We start from the raw sequence: 20,320 nt of genomic DNA, 5'->3' as shown, positions 1-20,320 counted from the left end.
GTGGCCAAATAGACGTCTTGGGCCACTTTTTTAAATGGTTCCCCACAGAAATCTGAATAGGCTCCTCTCTGATTCAGCGTTCTTGCTTGTTTGCAGAGTACATATGAGCCTGGTAAACGTCACTGGCTAAAAGTGAAAAAGGACTATCTGAATGAAGGTGCCATGGCTGACACGGCAGACTTGGTGGTTCTGGGAGCTTTCTATGGACAAGGCAGTAAAGGTGTGTCTCCTCGAACTAACGTGAGCCAGTAACTTGCCTATGTTTCAGGTGGGAGAAGAATCTCTGGCTCATTGGTTTCCAGGTTACCGTGCTCTTACCTGGCTAAAGATTTGGCTGTACCAACTATTGCCTGCCACTTCCTCTGTGTGGGTGGGTGTACTGTAACCCATAATACAGCTAGCAGCCCGGCTCCATTGTGGGCTAGAGTGCGCTGAGCCGAATGAGTTGGCAGCTGGCGCACTGTGGCCCAATGTACAGATGCTCATTGTTAAGCTTTGTGAGTTGGGGTTTGCCTGGCTGGAATCCCAGTCACAAGCCTAAAGTCCCAAGGATCACAGAGACTGGGACCCACTGTTCAGCTTGATGGCTCTTTGTGTGCCGTGAAGTGGTGGGCTCCTCCTGGCACTCCGATACTGAAACCCTGCTCCCTGTTCCAGGTGGCATGATGTCCATTTTCCTCATGGGCTGCTATGACCCCAAGAGCCAGAAATGGTGCACGGTGACAAAGTGCGCTGGTGGGCACGATGATGCCACCCTGGCTCGCCTGCAGAAGGAGCTGGACATGGTGAAGATCAGCAAGGTGAGGGGGGCTCTGGCGTGTGCCTGGGTGGGCACATCTTATATTTAGATCCAAGCTCAGTGTGGGAGGCTACGTGCCATTCGATTCCCATTTAGGCTACTAGACATTCTGATGAGCAGCAGCAAATGGCAGTTCGTGTGGTTTGCTGTGCTTTACCTCACTACCCACTAGATGGGAGCATTACTTCAGAAACGCCAAGGCCTGACTTTCAAACGCAAGTGCCTTTGGTGCCTAAATCCAATATCTCTGGCCACTTTAAGTCTCATCTAGGTGCAGAATTTTAAATACCAAGTTTGCAAATACTGGGCTTGGAGCATTTACCTGGTATTTTAGAAGGTTGAGAATTCATTTTGCCTGGCAAATCTGTGTAGACTAAAATCTGTTTATAGCGAGTTAAATTGTTTGAGGAAACACTTAATTTTACCTGGCTATGATTTGGTTCACATGGGATGAACATACAGATGGAAGCCAAATCAGCAGAGGGGTTGCTGCAGATCTAAAGGATACACTGCCTCCCAGTACCTGCTTTCTTGGGGCATGAGGGAGTACCTTGGGCTTTCAGTGGTAGAGATCCCTTGTGTGGAGATGCAGTGAGCTGTTGCTAATCCACCAGGTGCTAGTGTTAGTGATGATGATGTCATGTTCAGGCCCTAATATTTGCCTGAGATAGAATTTTGGGTCTTGTGTGCCCATTGGATTTTTGATATTTTTATATTCTTACTAATACGTGTAAACAAAGACACTGTTACATCTGTCCACAAGCAGATTGGGGGGGGGACAAGAAATAGAGCTAAAGTGTTGCTGGGCAGAATGGGAGAGTAATATACGAACTCACACTTGAAGGACAGTCATGCCTCAAACTCCTCTCTTGAGATAAGGTCAAGCAACCAGTCGGGAGGGGCAAGGAGTGGGGGGAGGAAGGTATAAGAAACACTAAAAGGCCAAAGAAATGCCTGTCTCTGACTGAAGCACAACCTCACTCCTTACCCTTCCCATGGGATACAAAAGAAGGTGGTGCCGAAGCCCCAAGACCCTTCAAAACTGAACATGACCATAAATTGTAAGGGGTGGGACCTTATAATTATGCCTGCTAAGGAAGGGGAAAGGGGGCATACTGGGATAAAAGCTCTGCCGGTGTGCAGTGCTATGGATATGCTTGCCTGAGTAACCCAATAAATATCGCATTGTCTGCACTTTGGACTTCTGGTCTTCTGCTTTCTGTCTGCATGACAAGAACCAGGGTAAGGGCTAATGTCCCTTCAACACATATTAGCTGTTGGAGCAGGTTCGTATTTTAACAGGCATGTTGTTGTTATAATCACCCTTCCTATGTTTAATCTTGTCCTCTTGGACTTCTAGGATCCCAGTAGAATTCCAAGCTGGCTGAAAATTAACAAGATCTATTATCCAGACTTCATTGTTCCAGACCCAAAGGCAAGTGCTTCCATAGACAGAGCATGCTTTCCAGGGGTGGCATGCGGCAGTGCGCTAATCTCTTAGTAAAGGTAGAGGTTTTCTATGCTACAGAGTAGTTTCTGTGGTGGGGCACTGAGAGGAAGCACAAGTTTTTAATGTTGCATTTGCAGCCTTTCTTGGGAAAAATATTCCGGTGCATCAAACCTCATCTAAGATTTAAAATATTTTAAAATTGAGGTTTCCAGCCCAAGCTGCTGTTGAGAGGAATTGACAAAAACCTTTAGATCAGTGGTTTTCAAACTGTTGGTCGAGACCCAGTACTGGGTTGCGGAATGTCAGGCACTGGGTCGCTCTGGGTCCATTAAAAGGCCCGTTGGCGGTGCTGCCCGACTAAGGCAGGCTAGTCCCTACCTGTCCTGACAGCACACTACGCCCCGGAAGCAGCCAGCGACAGGTCCGGCTCCTAGGCGGGGGGCCATGGGATCCATGCACTGCCTCTGCCCTGAGCACCTGCTCTGCACTCCCATTGGCCAGTTCCCAGCCAATGGGAGCTTGGGAGCGGGGGGGGCAAGTGCCTGTGGGCAAGAGCTGTGTGGAGCCACTTGCGCACCTCGGCCTACGAGCCGGACCTGCTGCTGGCTGCTTCTGGGGCGCAGCAGAGTCTGCACTGCCAGAACAGGCAGGAAGCTTGCCTTAGCACCACCGCTGACCCGGAGCCGCCTGAGGTAAGCCTGCGCCCCAATCCCCTGCCCCAGCCCTCACTCCTCCCAAACCCAGAGCCCCCTCCTGCACCCCAAACCCCTCATCCCCAGCCCCACCCTAGAGCCTGCACCCCCAGCCCAGAACCCTGACCCCTTCCCACACCCCAATCCCCTGCCCCAGCCCAGAGCCTCCTCCCATACCCTGAACCTCTCATTTCTGGCCCCACCCCAAAACCCCTCTGACACAGCTCCATTGTGTCGTGGGTATCAAAAATTTTCTTCAACTGGGTCGCCAGGAAAAAAGTTTGAAAACCACTGCTTTAGAGGACTCGTTTACTTCTGAAAAGATCCTGTTTCTCTGAAACACCTGATCTTGACAAACTCACTTTTCCCAACAAATCCATCCTGGCGAGGGACCTCACATGAAATGTCAGGCAGAAAGGAGCTTCATGAAGTTAAAGGGCTGGTGAAAATTGAATTGCAACCTTAAATATGAAATTGCTACTGTCACTCCATAATTTTGCAGACAGCTTCAGTGCCATGCATATCTGTTAGATTTATTATCTCAAAGTTGACACACATGTATACACAGTCTGTGATGCTTCTGGTCATAATTGAAAACACAACAGAGTTACTAGATATGGCTGCCTGTAGGTGTTTGGTAGAAGATCTAATGGCAACGGTCAATGAATTGTGTATTTAGCTCAGTTTGGCCTGATCTCTTGTAGTGATGGGGGGGAAGGCTCAAACACTCATTAGTAGATGAGAGGGAGGATTACAAAGTAAATAATGTAGGGCTTCTTGCTGATGGATCTCCAATATTCTTGGTCTAGGAAAGCCGCGGTGTGGGAGATCACAGGTGCTGAGTTCTCTAAAGCTGAAGCCCACACTGCAGATGGGATCTCCATCCGCTTCCCTCGCTGCACCCGGATCCGAGATGACAAAGACTGGAAGACGGCCACCAACCTCCCTCAGCTCAAGGTGAGACTTGTAATATATTCCCAGGTGCAGCATCCAATCCAAAGGGAAACCCCTTCATAAAATTGCAGGCAAATTCAGATTGCATTGTGTGTACAAAGACATTTGCTGGAAGTGGTGTTCGTGGTGGCAGGATGCATTTTTGCACTGCTTCTGGGATTGGTTTGGTTATTTTAGATTGTAAGCTCTACGGGACAGGGACCATGTGCTTCTGTTTGTACAGCACCTAGCACCGTGGGGCCCCGTTCTTGGTTGGCTTAGGCACTACCATAATAAATCTGATTAATAATAATACTGGACAGCGATAGGCTTTCCTGAGCTTTCGGATATGAGTTACTAGAGCATTTGTGTACCGTTGGGAAATATTTGGCAACAAGTTGCATTAGCTCTTGTAACAACCATGATCATGGAGGAAGACTCTTTTCTGGAAAGGGGTAACCTCCAACCCGTAAGTTCTGCCAGTCTTACCACATTCAACCAATGCCCAGTAAAGGATGGGGAGACATCTGGGAATTGACTGAAAGGGGGGGCGATTGTTGCCAGTCTGACCTTGCTGTCAGACTATCTGCCAAGAGCCTTGAGCCACAAGCTGACTGCATTCTTGTACTTGTCACTTCCTTGACTGATTTGAAATGGGTTCTTGGTTGCCTTCACTAGTCATCTGTTGGTCAGCTCTATTCTCAGCCTCACCATTGTCGTTCGGTGTTTAATCATGACCCTTTATGTTCTCCTAGTGTCTTGTGTGGAGCAGCTGATAGGAATCAGGAGAGGTGGAGGATGTGGAGCAGGTCTGGAGAGAGGATCCCTAGGGGTGCCTGGTTATCACTTGTGTCTCGTGTCTCTGGGCATTTCATATCTGATGTCAGGGAATTCCACTGTGGCTAACAGGCAGTATTTGTTTCCTTGTGGGGCAGGAGCTATACCAGCTCTCCAAGGAGAAGTCAGATTTCAATATCACAGCAGGGAGGAGGGGGTCCACAGCCAGCAGCAGTGGTGAGAATGAGGGAAATTCTAGGTCTTCCACACCCCACAAATTGCTAAGACACCCCCAAGCAAGTCACCTGCAAAAGCCAAGAAGCCAGAAGGTAAGAGAGTCCTCCACAGAGTCTAAGGGCCTCTGGGGATTTTGGGTTTGGTGGTTGGGCTTTCGTTTGCCTTCAGCTAACACTGGTGTATGTGTTGCAGCACCATGTACCTAATGTTAGTGTCATTTGCACTGTGCAAAGGTGTGAGCACCTGCGGTTTGGGCGTTGAAATTCGCAATGTAAAGTGAACGGCTGTGGCTCCGAGGCCCACTGGGAGTGAGAGGAGGTGGAAGCCAGACTGATGTGGTCCTACAGCCCAGTATTGAGACAAACTGGTCCAATAATAAAAGCACTCCAAGATACAGTGGCTAGAGGAGGGAACTTATTCTCCTCTCTCCATCTGCGCATCCATACCTGCTTTAAAACACACCTGTCTCTGCAAAATGCACTAACCCAGGCCATTCCTGTTGACAGGCAGCAAAGCGGTTGTTAGATCTCCTGCAAAGAAGGCAGAGGAGAAGCGAGGGGAGAAACGGAAAGCAGCTGAGCTGGATGACAACAGAAAGAAGGTATGGACGGCTGGGTGGGGATGGCTTCAGACCAGTGGGGGAGCTGCGGGGCAGTTAAGAGACAAGGAAAACATTAAATGCATTAGTGTTTCAGAACAAATCTGAAGCAGAGGCCATGTGCTGTGCAGGGGGCAGCTCGGCTGCTAAGGTGTCTGCCATACTGGAGTCTATGGGCCTGATGTAACCTTCCCCTGAACCTTGGGTAGCAGTAGTATTCTCAGATGAGCAATAAAGCAGCTGTTCCCAGCAGGTCAAATTCAGCATGGCCAAGCAGCAAGCAATAGCCAGCCATGCCCTGGGGAAAAAGGACTAAGGGTTGGCTGGAGCATGCACTGCCAAGTGGGGGCACCGCCATCATCGGTTCACTTCCAGCTTTGCCACTTTGCATCCAGCCCAAGATGCTGTGGAGACCCAGAGCCCCACCTCAGAGAGATTGGGCTCCGGAGCTTCCCCCTATGCAGTTGATCCAGAGATTGGGAGGGAAGGGAGGCGCTTCCTCTAACTCAGCATTGCGGGGTCTGCTCACTCTCCACTCTGCTGCTCCCTGGTGAGCCCACTGTACTGTGTGGAGTCCGTTGCTTTGGGACACGTTCTCCGTGATGGCAGCAGCCGGATGTCTGGAAAACAGTGGTTGCTATGCTGCAGTTCGTGAGGCCTGGCATGTGCAGGGGGGGTGCTTTAAGCCTCCCTGCCTCAACCTGAGCATCAGGCTGCTCTTGGCTACTGCAGGCTGCTCTTGGCTACTGCACCTAGTCCATTCAGGCTAGGAGGAGGTGCATCGAGTCTTCTGGAGAAGTCCTGTGAGAGAGAGGAGGGTGGGGGGAAGGAGCCATAGGAAGGAACAGGAATGTGCTGTGAGTTACTCCAGGGAAGCTGGGGCCTCGTACCCCCAGGCATATGCAGACCCAAGTCTCAGATAGGAAGGAGACTCTGAGCAAGCAGAACTGCTCCTCAGAGGGGCTGTTGTTTGTTGTTGCAGAGCAGACCTGGAGAGAGAACCAGCAGGTGAGCTGGGCACTCAGGAAGGTGCTAGCAGATCAACATATGGAAGAGCTAGAGCCTTTTCCAGCCACTCTTGTAGAGCAGCCTGTTAGGTAATCATTAAAGACTGAAACGAACTGACTGGATTTTTCTGTTGCAAAAGAGCCCGCTGATGTGTTGCACTGCAGCTGGGTGCGCAGGAAATGACTGCAGCTTCTCGTAGATGCGGTGAGCAGGCATGTTGGCTCATTCAAGAGCCTAGCTCTCTTCCAGGTGTTGTCTGTTACGCAGTGTGCATTCTCAGTCCGCCTCTGCCCTCCATCCTGGGCAAAGCAGTGACGACTCCGTATTTGCCCACTGGATCGGTTGTAAGCCAGTCCGAGAAACAGAGTTCGGTGATATGTAAAAGCAGTAATGGTAGCAGCAAGCTCCTCTGGCTGAGCCTCTGCCTCCCCGCCCTTCCTTTCATGCTGAGTACAGAGTGGCTGAGATAATGGGGATTGTCAACCCAGAGCAGCTTGGTGCCCATCGTCCTGACTCCAGCAGTGGGCTGGACTAGATGTTGTGATGGAGGGCATAGCTACTGTTGTTGCACCTGGTCATTGGTGCAGTGCTGTGTGTGGAAGCGGTCGGGTTGCACAGGGGAGGAAGTATCTGTCCTGATCCCAGCTGGGGATCACCTTGTGTCTGCAATGTGAAGCCTCTGAGCCATTCCAGTTTCTGCATTAACTAGTGTACCTGTGCGGCTTACGTAAATGATTCATCATTGGGAGGATAAAGTCACATGGCTATATGGCCTAGGCCCCCAAAAGGATTGTAGAGTTTGGGGGTTTAAAATAAATCAACTGATCTTCAGTCCTAGCCATTAGTTGGGTGACTGCCAGTAGGAATCGTAGGCCAGGTGGGTCTGCAGAAGGAGAGTGATCACATCATGGATCAGTTTGGGGAGGTGTTCCATGCAGAGAGCATGGTGTGGAGGAATGCACAACCACCCATGAGATGTCTGGACAGACTGGCAGTGGGGACAGTCCGACAGGAGACGCAGGCAGAGCTGATCAGGAACTTGCAGGTGAGGACAAGGAGCTTTCACGTGACCCAGTAGATGAGGAACAGGGGCTGGAAAAATTGGGTTTTGCTATGCCAATCAGCAATAAATCCTTCAACAAGCAAGTGCATTGGCTCCAGACTGTGCTGGCCCTGCTGAGCTTTTTGTGGACAGTTTGAGCTTTGTCGCCTTTGCATGGAGAGAAATAGCAACGCCTCTGTTTAGCTCTGTATGAGCTATGGGTGGGGTGAGGGACCAGGTACATGGAAAACTGTGGGAGCAGTCCCTAGGTTAGTGTCAGCTGGAACACTCCTGATGTGGATAGCAAGTGCTAACTCTCAGGGCTACCATGCTGCATTAGATAAACTGAAAAACACCAACTGCCAAAGTCACTGGGCATCTCTGGGCTTGGCTACACTTACATTTTATAGCACTCTAACATGCTGGCTCAGTGGTGTGAAAAATCACCCCCCTGAGCACAGCAAGTTGGAGCACTTTAAAGCGCTAGCGTGGCCAGGCTCCGAGCGCTACAAACAGCACTCCCAGCATTCAGAGCTATTCCCCTCGTGGAGGTGGATTACCAGGAGCACTGGGAGAGCTGTCTCCCAGCACCTGCACACGACCACACTTGCACTTCAAAGTGCTGCCGCTGGAGTGCTCCCACGGCAGCGCTTTGAAGTGTCTGGTGTAGACGTAGCCTCAGCAACTGACATGTTTTGGTCACTGGGCCCCGAGAGCAGCCGGCTAGAGGTAGCACTTGGGGCTAATGGTGTCCCTTTCTCTCTTGGGAAGGTACTTAGCTATGGACGTACAGTTCAGTTGCAGTATCTGACTTTCACAGGAGTGTCTCTGTGTGAGAGAGATCCCAGTGCAGATGGATTAACTGAAGCCCAAAGAGTGAGGGATTTACAATGGTAAAAGCCTCTGAACTGGGATTGGAACAAATCCTCTTGGTTTGCAGCCCCCTCTTCTAAGTGCACAGGACTCTGTATTTGAGGGGCTTGTGCTTGGAACCTGCTGAATGCTTTCAAAGAACTGAGATTGGGGAGCTGGAGGGCGTTTATTCAGTTTGACAGTGTCCACTTGGGGGAGTCCTGCTGGGTTCTTAGCAAGCATTGCTGCAGAGTGGGTAAGGGGTTGGCCCTATTAACCCCTACCTACAGCACCACCTGCACCTTACAGAAGGTAAGGGCCCTGTGCCTCCTACCCATCTGAGTTTGGGGGGCATCTTGTTTCCTCAGCGTGCTCCCTGTTCACCTGCTGCTGGGAGGTCCCATTTGAAACAATACTGAATGTTTTCAGCATGGAGGAAAGAGTCTGTTCCCAAAGCTTGTATTAAATAAGCTGCATCCTTATTTGTGTTGCAGTAGCGCCCGGAGTCCTCTGTCAGCCCCTTTGCGCTGGGAGCTGTATGTAGTGAGAGTCCATGCCTAAAGAGTGCTTAATCTAGTAAAGCACCCAAACCACTCCAGTCTCTTTCCCAATCTTATTTCTCCTCACCATCTTTTTCTATTTCCCCACAATTTGCAGATGCTGCTGGACATATTTACAGGGGTGAAGCTGTACCTACCACCGTCCGTGGAGGACTTCAGCAAAATCCGCCGGTACTTTGTGGCGTATGATGGAGACCTTGTGCAAGAGTTCGACACTGCCTCAGCAACACATGTAATAGGGGATGTTGATGAGAACCTTGGAGCCAAGCGCGTCTCTCCTGACTGGATCTGGGAGTGTATCCGGAAACGGAGGCTAGTGGCCCCTTGTTAAAAGTTCAAGGCAGCTACCTGGCCCAACACTACTGTGCTCTAGGAAGGAACTCCCTAAGGGAACAGCAGCAAGTAGGCAGGTGGAAGAAAGGCTGAGATCCTTTGCTTTTCTGTCCACATCTCTATCAAATGCCTGGAGTTCCTCACAGATGGGTTCTAAGGATCCATAGCAACCACTTTGATTTTTATCAGTGCCAGCTGGAATGAATTCAGAGATCTCACTAAAAGATGGCACAATTGGAATCTGTTTTTTTCTGCCCTTCATTTGAACCCGTCCATTCTATCTCAGTGCTGGTTTCATCTGTTTTGTTTTAAAGTTTGGGTATTTTTATAAATAAAAACTATACAGTGTCTTCTCCTTTCCAGTAAGGACACAGATATTCTTCTCAAGCTGTTCTGTAACTGAACAGAAGTGTGTATAACTTCCTATATACCTATTACCAGTATGAACTTGCTGCACTACTATAAATTCAAACAAAGGCTAGTCTAAACACTGCCATTTATACTGCTTGGTATTTCTCCTCAGTTTATTTAAGACTGTTGTTTGCTAACCTGTTTAACAATCAGAGCTATAGGCTAGCATCCAGAAACAGTTTAGGCAGTGTTTCATTTTAAACTAGGCCAAAACTTCTATTAAGGGTTTGTGTCCCCAAGATATTTTTGTCACAAACCAGGCTGCTGGAATCAAAGGTTAGTGAAGAGCTAATTCTGTACAGTGTCTCCTGGAATTTATCAATTATAAGCCAGAAGGAACCACTATGACCATATACGGAGCATAGGGCTTCCCTGAATTAATGTGTTTTAGAAAAAAAAAAAATCTAGTATTAAAGTGGCCAGCAGTGGAGAATCCATCACAGCCTTGGTAAGTTGTTCCAGTGGTTAATTGCCCTCACTGTAAACATTTGTGCCTCATTTCCAGTTCTGAATGTGTCTAACCTCTAATTTCCAGGGATTGGAATTTTGCTATACTTTTTGTCTGCTAGATTGAAGAGTCCTATCAAGTCTTTGTTTCTCATGTAGGTACTTACAGATTGTGATCAAGTCATATCCTTAAGAGAAAAGAAAAGGATACTTGTGGCACCTTAGAGACTAAACAAATTTATTAGAGCATAAGCTTTCGTGAGCTACAGGCTCACTTCATCGATGCAGTGCTGTAGCTCACGAAAGCTTATGCTCTAATAAATTTGTTAGTCTCTAAGGTGGCCACAAGTACTCCTTTTCTTTTGCAAATACAGACTAACACGGGCTGCTACTCTGAAACCTCTCCTTAAGAGAAGACTCAGCTAAACGGACTCCAGGATCCCTATCCATATCCAGGATGTTTCCAATCTTTTCCAATTCTCATGGTTCTTCTCTAAACCCCCTCCAATTTTCATCAGCCTCCTTGAATTGTGGACACCAGACTATTCCAGTAGTAGTTGGTCACATCAGTGCCACGGAGAGTAATCTGATCTCTTGCTGCTGTTCACATTTCATGGAAGCGAAACTTGGGAGATGAGTTTGCAGGTTTTGCCATCTAAATATATTGCAGACTATTCCATGACACTAAACTTTATGAATAGACAACTCATGTATGGCCTGGGTGGTGGGACTCAGATAGAAAATAGGGTTTGCAGAGAAATAGGTGGATATTTAATGGGGGTTGATTACTTTGAAAGTAAAAACCATGGATTTTGGAGTCCAAGTGCTTATTAGAAAGTTAGTGTTGTAATCGTCCCTAGTGTGTTACAAGCAAGGCTGGCTCAGAACAGCCAAACCTGTAGCTGCTGGGTCAGCTTAAAGTGATAGCATGATGCTCATGCTCCAGTGCCATGGCATGTGAAGTAGCAGATGCATCTTCTCCCTTGCCCCACCTTGTATAACATGAAGCTTCCATACTCTCCCCTCAACCTCTAGCTTCTGTAATGTAGAGCAGTGAATGTACTATGTGGTTTCTCCATCATTGCAGGGTAATGAGGTCTTTAGTCCAGGGAAGGCCTCTCAGCATGCAAGGTTTAGACTGGACTGTTTCACTCATGGCAGCACTTAAATAAGGTACTATAAGGAAAATTGTATTTGTCTCACTGATGATTTTCCTAGGCCTATTTATAAAGGAAATGGTGGAAGCATGTAGATGCAGTGGGATGCTCGCTGTACCCCACTCATTTTTTAACCACTTGCTTCTCAAGGCAGTGCCTCTAACTTAAGGACTTTTCCATTCTAGCATGAACCAAAGATCTGTGGCTTGCTGGTGTCTAGGAATATTTCTTTAATCCGCACTTGGATTATTTGTTTCTACCTCAAGTGAGGCAGTGTTCACAGTTTTGTCTGAAGTATCGTTCCATTGTATGTGGACTGTAACCAAATTGCCTCTCAAAAGGTCATCTTAGAGATGTCTAATGATCTGACTGTCAGGTGGGATAAGCCATGTGCAGCTTCCCACTCCCCCTCAGCTAAGGTACATACAGCAATTTGATAACTTAGGCCAAAACACGTTAACCTTGCTCAGGAATTCTAAGAAAACACACTGGGTTCTTCCTCTTCCAACAGGCTTCTTGGAATCAATTAGTAAGCTGCCTCAAAAGGACTTCAGACATTGTTGGTGAGGGCCTATTGATGTAGGTTTTTATTTTAATTTTCTTGCTCACTTTAATCTTTAGGATGTAGTTTAACTTTGCATGTTGGTTACAAGTTGCTTTGCAGCGGTTGTGTTGGCTCTTGTCAATATTTACACACACCTGCATTAAACACAATATGAAAATGGCAAAAATCACCTTCAAGTCCTGTTGACTTTAATGGCAGTTGACTACTTCGCTATAACTAGGTTAAAAAATTCTACTGGTGAGAGTTGAGCTTTCTCCATCTTTTCTTCCTCAGACTTTTGAGGAAGGATAGCTTCAGGTTGGGTCAGGGGACCTTGGTGAGGAATTTATATTATATTCAGGTTCATATACTACACAGCATAGTGGTATTTTGTTTCATGCTTATCCTTATCTTTTAAACTTGAAAAGCAGCAGTAAGTCAAACATCTCTGCCAAGCCCCCTGCTGCTCCCAAAAAAGAGAAACTCAGAACACTTCAATAATTGGATAAATCAAATTTTCACTTTATTATAAAATTATAAAGCAGAACTCTGTTCCAAAACTAGTCTATTTACTAGGATTTAGAATTTAATAGAATCCATTTCAAGTAGAACATTAACTTGCAAAATATTTGAACAAATGTGTACACTGTACATAAAGCACTTGAATATTTTCTTATATTTATTAGTACAGATCAGTATATTCCTTTGGATTATGAACCAGTTTCCTCTGGCTTTTAAAAGTTTCACTTTAAAATAGTCACCCCCACAGCAAACAATCAATTTTTGCAATGGGAAAACTATTCACTACCAAACTAGGAAGGCAAATTGCAAGCTTGAGAGGGGGGGGGGGGGGGGGTGTAAATCTTGTTCTTAAAATCATCCCTGCAGAAACTGATCTGCACTAGGGCCTTTCTACTATAGAATAGAGGCAGAAGAACCTTAGAGACCTGAAGTTTAGTAAACTTGACACTGAATAGGGAAAGTGTCTTCCTCCACCTAAGCCCCTCTGGCCTGAAGTTATTGCTGAACATGATAAAATGCATTATTTTTCACAGTGAATTTGCTAGATTGGGTTCATAAATTTAGGCCACAGGTAGTGGTTGATGTAAACACCCTCTTCCCATTCATGATTGAACAGCTCAATAGTAACTACAGCAATTACTTGCATGGGAAAAGTATTTAACATAATACAATTTAGCTGCTGGCAAAATGTGTGTCAGTACCCCTCTGTTTAGGAAAGCCTGTGCTAGGTTTTGAGCCAGAGATTATAAAAACAGGTCAGACTGTCCAGAAGGAGCAGCTCTCTTCTCATAAAATGAAGAGAGAAGGGGCAAGGACACAGATCCATGAAACAAGGCTAGGCTCCTGTCCTTCCTCTACAGGAATCACCACCAATAAAAGTAAAGGCCTTCTCTAATGTGCAGGTGCTGCAGATCACAGGGCAGAGGTACCTTCCTTTAAATATCTATACATGAATGATACTTGTGAGCTACCAGGAATGGTTTCCTCTCTTCCACAAGAAAGACGACACCCCCCCACACACACACACCAGGCATTTCTTGCAGCAGAGGCATTACTACTGTTGTACAGCACTGTTAAATAGTTGCAAAGATTACATACATTTGCAGTTACTTAAGATTACCAGCTGTTACCACAAGTGTGCACAGATACATCAATAGAAGCTGCTGCTTTACATACATATCTAGTGGTGCAGAGCCTAGGACTTGCCACTCTTATTAGAGTAGACAAATACAATTTTTGTATATAGATGCTGCTCCTGGCCCCATACCATACCATGCACCCACATATTCTGAACACCCATGCACTTACATTATTATAGTAAGGCCTACAACTATGTGTGAAAAACAATCTGAAACAACTGTTAAGCCTTAAATGGCTCCAGGAGCCATTTGGGATAAGATAAGACACTAGTGTAACCCTAATTTAGCTGAAAAATCTTATTTAATGCATAACAGAATGATTTTGAAATTGAATATTTTTCTGGCAGTTCAGAATGGAGTATTTCCAGGATACCTTGTAAGATCACTACTATATTTTTTTTTTAAATGCCCCATAGAGGAAAAAAACAATGCGGTAGGTCCACTGGGACTTTCTAAACCATAGATGTCACGAACAGCTTTTGATTGATGTCCCAAGTCTACCTTGCAGAATTCTTTCTAAGGGTGAAGCTATAGCCTCATCCCCATAAAAGGAAAATGGAGACATTATGTTGTGCTCTTCCCCAAACAATCTTTGCATATTTGGCAACACATCAGGACTGTAGAACAGTGAATTGGTAAACAGGCAGAAAAAGGAAGGCTATCCTCCTCAAATCATAAGACAACCCAGCTGTAGAGGTTCACAGTGGAAAAAGTCCTCCACCATGTTTCTCCAAACTTCAGTGTCTCTCTGACAGCTTCATCTCAGGAGATCGTTATAAGAATACACTGCTGAGGGCTTCATGATTGAAATGTCTCACCAATCCCTTTTAGGAGCGTAGGCAGTTCTAGACCAAAATCACACTACTCTGGCCATAGTGGATTTTTCCACTAGTGTTCAAACATTGTAGGGGACTAGGGCCTCAGGGTCCCAACTCATTAGTCACTGGAGGAGGTTGACTCTCAGCTAGTTCAGGTATACAAGGATTTCTTACGTACCCTGCAGGCAACACACCATCCTGTAGTGTTATAACAAAGAACCACCAAGGAAAGGCAAATTGTAGGCAGAAGGGAGACAAAAACTGCCTATGCTGGGTAAGCTATAAGAGAAGGCTCTATGCCCTAAGCCTCTTCACTGCCTCTTATCTTTCAAAGGGAAATAATGTATCTTTAACAGTATGAAGTCTTGCCTCCTTTCCATATTAAGGTGTAGCAATAGTGAAGGATTCACCATGATCTTACAGGGCTTGGCTTAGAAATAAATTCTGAATATAAAAAAAGCTAAGCCTGGCCTGCAAGCATAAGAAACTAAGAGATTAAAATAAAGTTACATTTTTTTTAAAAAAAACAAAAAGCATAGGGAGAGGGAACCAGCCCAATAAGATTTTGTTCCCCGAAAATAAAAATATCAGTGGATATGTGACCTGGAACAGAGCAAATTAAAGAGGGTACCAGAATGAGAGACTTCAGTAGCAGCAAAACAAAAGAAAATGTTGTGCCAAAACCTCAGTCCACCTTATTTATTATTGTGTAAGAAATAAGCCTCAGAATCTGGTGTTAGTTTTGGAAAGCCAAGTGATTATTTGTCCCCCAACATCAGTTGATCAAGCTAGCCCAGAATGCAAGCTGTTAATTATTTCTGTCTCTGCTGACGACAGTGGGCTCCCAGAGTCTAGGCACTGCAGGGTAAAGCACTGTGGTGTGAAGGGCACAGCCAGTCAATGGCTTCAATCAGAACAATTCCCCAAGCTTTCTCCTTTCCTCATCTCACCTATGAACTTCAGGTTTCTTCTGAGGTCCTGTGTGCCAGTCTCTGACCGACCTGTAGAGGTTTTAGACGATCTCTAACAGCAGATGAGGCTTTAAGGCAACACTGGTCTTCCTCATGCTCACTCAGGACTTAAATACATGGACAGCTCTTATCACATACTGCCTGCATATGGGACACTCACTCATACGCTTTCCACATTTGGTGCAGGTGACCATGTGGCCACATTCTAACAGGACACAGTCGATGGGTGAGTCCATGCAGATTTTGCAGAGATTCTCTTCAGTGCTAGGGAGCCCTGCACTGCCTGAGGAAACTGAAGACAAAAGGGGTTGTACGTATTAGATTTAAGGAAACGACATCATGGCATTAGGACAGGATGTTCAGTGTTATCCAATACGCATATATTAATAGTGGCTTCAGTGTCAAATATCAAATTATGTATAATTATGTGAGACTAAAGTTCAGAAGCTCCATCTTTTCACTACAGTGTACTAAGCACAACTGGAGACTTGTAAACAGTCCTGCTCCTGGCCCTGCATCGATACCAATGTGGGACTATTTACCTGATCATCTGGGAAGAAGGAACTGAAAATTTATGCCTAGAACAAACACTCCCCTATATGAGCGCACAACAGCAACAACTAGTCCTGAGAATCTTTGTAGTGAGAGCGTTGAACAAACAAATTACTTACCATTTTGATCATCTGTGTCAGAAACTGCAATATAAAAAGAGAGGAGAAAAACTGCATTATGTAGGACTATGAGTAGGCTAATGGATTGTCTACTTCAAGACATCATGCATCCGATGAAGTGAGCTGTAGCTCATGAAAGCTTATGCTCAAATAAATTTGTTAGTCTCTAAGGTGCCACAAGAACTCCTTTTCTTTTTACTTCAAGTACAATTAATTTAACACCTTACAAAGCAAAATGACCATCTTAAATTATTTCTGTATTTTATAAAAAGATATCACTTTAACTCCAATTTTGTGGTTTTACACAATTTCTCTAAAAGTTTTCCTCACTATGTTCTGGTACAAAAGATCCTCACAGGAGGCAAACTGAGTTACTATATGCAAAGCGTTTGGCTAAAGCACAAAGTAAACAAAATGCAGGAAGAAAAGTCTGGACCTTTAGTTATAATCTTACTTTAACGATAGTACGTGGCAAATTTCAGAGAGAGGTTTGATTTAAGTGGATATTCCCCTGTAAATGATGATCAAAAATAAATACAGCTCTAAACCTGAAAATTAAAGATTCTGTTCTTAAAATGATTCTCAACAATTGGCATAGTGAGTTTCCATGTTTATCTCCTCTCAGATTCCATAACAAATAGCCTCAGTTTACAAATAAATAAATGTTTTTTTCTAACTACTAGCCCTGAAACTCAACCTGAGTTCTTAGAGTTAAACTGGATTCTTTCCTTGTTGGAAGTCATCCCCAGGAACAAAGGATCTGCAGAGCTAACAAAGCCCTCAGTGAGACCTATATAACAACTATCTTCCAATTGCCCCTCAGTAATAACCTGTGAAAACTTCTGGCCACAGGTATGCATGGATGCATCTTGTTGGAACTTAACAGTTCTGGTGATGATGCACAAAAATTAGGTGGTAGCTCAAATCTTCCACAGCTCTGTTGGCTCTGGCAGGAAGAACACATTTTGTCACTAGAGTCAACCACTCTCAGTCTCAATACACAATGGAGCAGTCGCCTTCCTGAGTGAAAGCTTTTATGTGGGTAAACACATGCAGTGGTAAGTAAACCATACGCTTGGCAGGTTAGATTATTGGTAAATATGGATAAACAGGTTTCACAGTACAAACAAACAGATGAAAACATATTTCCATCAATAATCAAAATGTACACATAAGCAAAGTAAGATAGTGCTGCTTTAGAACTTAAGAGTTTGATTTAAGGATATTTACTTTGTATCTTTTGACATGTGAGGTTGACAATTAGTGTTACCTCACCCACCTTGTCTTTCTAAGTCTAACCATAGTTTACCAGCATTCATTCTGACATGCTCTTGCCTTGTTTATTTAGTCCTTGATGCCTCCTGTCTGTCCCAACTCTCACTTGCGAAGGGCAGAGGCAGAAACTTTTGGAGGAGCCATTCGAGAAGAGGGAAGGAAGGAAGGAAGAAAGAAAAAGGGGACCATAGCCCCTTCTCCCTTTGACTTGCTGCTTGCTACTGCTGATGCCAAAGCTAAGAGTTGAGAAAGACAGCCTGGCAAACTGATACAGTTCCTCCTCCTTACCCAGATGCTGAAGGTCCTTCTCTTTATAAAGACGGGTCACTCTCTCCATCAGCTCCCACTTCTCACAGCAGCCTTTATAGTTGACAAAGTTGCGAGCCAGGATTTCCTTCAGCTGTCGCACAGAGAGTGCATCAATGTCTCCAACACTCGTTAGGTCAGAAAGAGAGGCCCTCCGTCCCTGTACCAGGTTATCCTCCGAGTCAACAGACTGAAATGGAACAAAGACAGACAAACATTTGACCTCACAATGTGATGACAGAATTCAAAGCTGCTTTTCTTAGGTATACTAGCAGGACCTCATCCATGGAGGTGAATGATCTTTCATCCCTCCAGTTACGAGGAACACAAGAGCCTTGTAGGAGGGAGATAAAAGCACCTCCTCCTATTATAAAGTTACATTATAATGTCCTCCACTATGGAGGACACTGGTGTTAAAGTGACACCAGGTTCTCTGCATATATGGTCGTCCTGCCATTCTCCACGTACAGAAGAGCGTCTTCTGGTGGCTGTACTCCGAACTGTTATTCTGCTACTCTGTGCAGTACCCTCAGTAGGGGCAATTCTGCACGAGCTGGGTGGTGGACGAAATAATCTTTATAAGAACTCTTCCTATTTCTATTGTCTGATTTTAGGGGACACACACAAACCTGTGTCTCCTCCTCTGTTGGTGCTTCTGTTGCATTCTCAATTTCTGTCATATCGTCTTGGCTTGGAGGCACATGCCCATTTGCCTAGAAGAGGAAATAAATCTTTCACCAGCAGTGAATCTCCCTGCATATCCAGAGTGGAAATGGGCTTGAGCACAGAGCATGCACTACATACTGTGGAATTAGGAAAGTCATTACAAGACAGAACAGAGCCACGTTAGCAGAAAGTAAGTTTCCTATACTACATTCCTGACACTTAAACAAGTAAAACTCAATTTGAAACTTTAGTGTTACATTTGGCCCTTTCAGGTCCCACCTTATTATATATTGAGCCCTGTTAGAATACTTGATGATGTACAATATACCCCCACATGTTGTTCTCACGGGGCTTACGAGTCTGGACTGGGAGGAGACAGATGGTATAGAGACTCAAAATGGCATTGCACAAAGCCACCTGATTATCATGATGTGAAATCTTGACACTGCTCTACAATCCTTCATTGTGAGGTGGCATCCATGTGTGATGTCATTGACAGCACAATCACTAGAACATGTCAAGAATTTGTGCTGTGTTGCTCATTGAGAGACCACTTGATGGCGCTCTTCAAGACTGCTCAGATCAGTAACTCAATGACCATTAGGGGACAGTGCTCTCTGCACATTGTTGCCCGGTTAGGGATGTTGTGTTGGAGATGTTAAATAAGGGATTAGTTGCCTCTCTCTTCCAGCTCCTACACCTCAAGCTGCTCTGGAGATTACGGCTTCCCTAGAGTGGAGTGCTGTGTGGACAGGCAGGGGTGAGAAGCTGCAATGGGAACGGAACAATGGCAGCTGGAGAGGAAGGGAGGGCGGGAGTTCTGAACACTGGACTGGGTGAAAGGAACAGAACTGTAATCCCAGTTTCTACTGATTCCCCATCTGTGGCTTTGGGCATGGTATTTATCCTCTCCACCTCAATTTGCCTTTTAGTAAAAATGGAGAGGATGTTCCCCTACTTCTTAGGGCAGCTGTGATTAGTTAATATCTGTAAAACTCTAGGAAAATGAAAAGCATTTTAAGAGCTGATATTACTGCGAATTCCCACAAGGTGACCAGATGAAAACAGGAGTCAAGCCAGGAGCTGAAATTTGCTGGAGAAAAACCTTAGAACTCATAGGTGAACACAGGTATTTCCAAACATGAGCTACCGCGACGGCAGTAAAAAGCCCTTCTAACTCAATGTGTGAAAGATGTCCTCAAGAATAACTGCATTTTTAAACAAGACACCATGCCTCATGATACACCTATAGAGAAACTAAGAAGCACACTTTCTGAGATGGCCCCGGGATAATTAAACCCACCAAGAAGGCCCAGAGTAGATGTTAAACATTGAAGATTTGTCAAACAAACAGTTCACAGGAAGATGGGGTGTAAATCCACCTCGCTTTAGTGCACTAAGTAACTGCATGGATCCTGCTGCCATGCACTCGAAGTTCCACAGTGCACTTGGATCTATCCCACTTTGAAACGGGAGTAGATTAAAGCACGGTAGGGAACTTCTAGTGTACAGCAGGCTAATATGAGGTAGATTTACACCCTAGCTTGCTCTGAACCTAGTGTTTGTATAGACAAGTCCTAAGAAAACATTCCACTGCAGTCAGTAGAAAGCCTAACAACAAAGCAAGGCCATATAAATAATCAGATGACTAATTTCCTCTAAAAGAATTCAGCCGGACCGTTTCTGGCAATCTCTGTGCCAGGACTAATAACTTTTGGCCTCAGTCAAAGCATTTCTGCAGACCCAAAATCAGTAGATGATCAGACTCCAGGAGCCCCCTTAACCATCCTCCTCCCCCACTGTTTCAACTCCAATATCACTGACATTTTGGATTCCTCCTGGCACAAGAAATAAGGAAATACAGAATGAGGATATAACATTTTAACAGCTGCTTGTAGTTGTCAGTGTGATATCAACATCCTGGCTAGAAAAGGAAGTAAAATATGCTTTAGCATCAGTATAGATATTAAATATCCATATAACTTATTAGTTACAGGAGTATCCAGTGCTGTAAGGGTGCAACACAAAGCAACAATCAGACTGCCTTAAAACAGTGACTGAAGTATCCAGTATATCCAAACAAGATCCAAAAATAAGCTTGAAAGTCCAAAA

General features: G+C 45.3%; 2 protein-coding genes across 5 annotated transcripts in view; one reads left to right on the top strand and one right to left on the bottom strand.

Annotated features, from left to right (window-relative positions):
• Nucleotides 1–9,656, top strand: part of LIG3 (DNA ligase 3) — a 30,052-nt gene extending 20,396 nt beyond the window's left edge. The window contains 8 exon segments of the mRNA XM_038376024.2: nt 97–220; nt 658–800; nt 2,160–2,233; nt 3,751–3,898; nt 4,810–4,927; nt 4,930–4,980; nt 5,395–5,489; nt 9,046–9,656. Coding sequence (XP_038231952.1) covers nt 97–220; nt 658–800; nt 2,160–2,233; nt 3,751–3,898; nt 4,810–4,927; nt 4,930–4,980; nt 5,395–5,489; nt 9,046–9,279 — 987 coding nt within the window. The 3' untranslated portion in view covers nt 9,280–9,656.
• A 2,685-nt stretch (nt 9,657–12,341) lies between these two features.
• Nucleotides 12,342–20,320, bottom strand: part of RFFL (ring finger and FYVE like domain containing E3 ubiquitin protein ligase) — a 55,167-nt gene continuing 47,188 nt past the window's right edge. For all 4 annotated transcript variants that reach the window (XM_038375572.2, XM_038375569.2, XM_043499725.1 and 1 more), the window contains 4 exons: nt 18,172–18,255; nt 17,525–17,732; nt 15,962–15,985; nt 12,342–15,582 (listed from right to left, as the gene is read on the bottom strand). In XM_038375572.2, the coding sequence (XP_038231500.1) occupies nt 15,392–15,582; nt 15,962–15,985; nt 17,525–17,732; nt 18,172–18,255 (507 nt within the window). In that variant the 3' untranslated portion in view covers nt 12,342–15,391. The remainder of the gene's footprint in view (nt 15,583–15,961; nt 15,986–17,524; nt 17,733–18,171; nt 18,256–20,320) is intronic.

This window comes from Dermochelys coriacea, chromosome 17 (genome assembly GCF_009764565.3).
Source record: "Dermochelys coriacea isolate rDerCor1 chromosome 17, rDerCor1.pri.v4, whole genome shotgun sequence".
Taxonomy (NCBI): domain Eukaryota; kingdom Metazoa; phylum Chordata; order Testudines; family Dermochelyidae; genus Dermochelys; species Dermochelys coriacea.
Note: the sequence above shows the minus strand (reverse complement) of the source record. Positions and strands in the feature narration are given on the sequence as shown.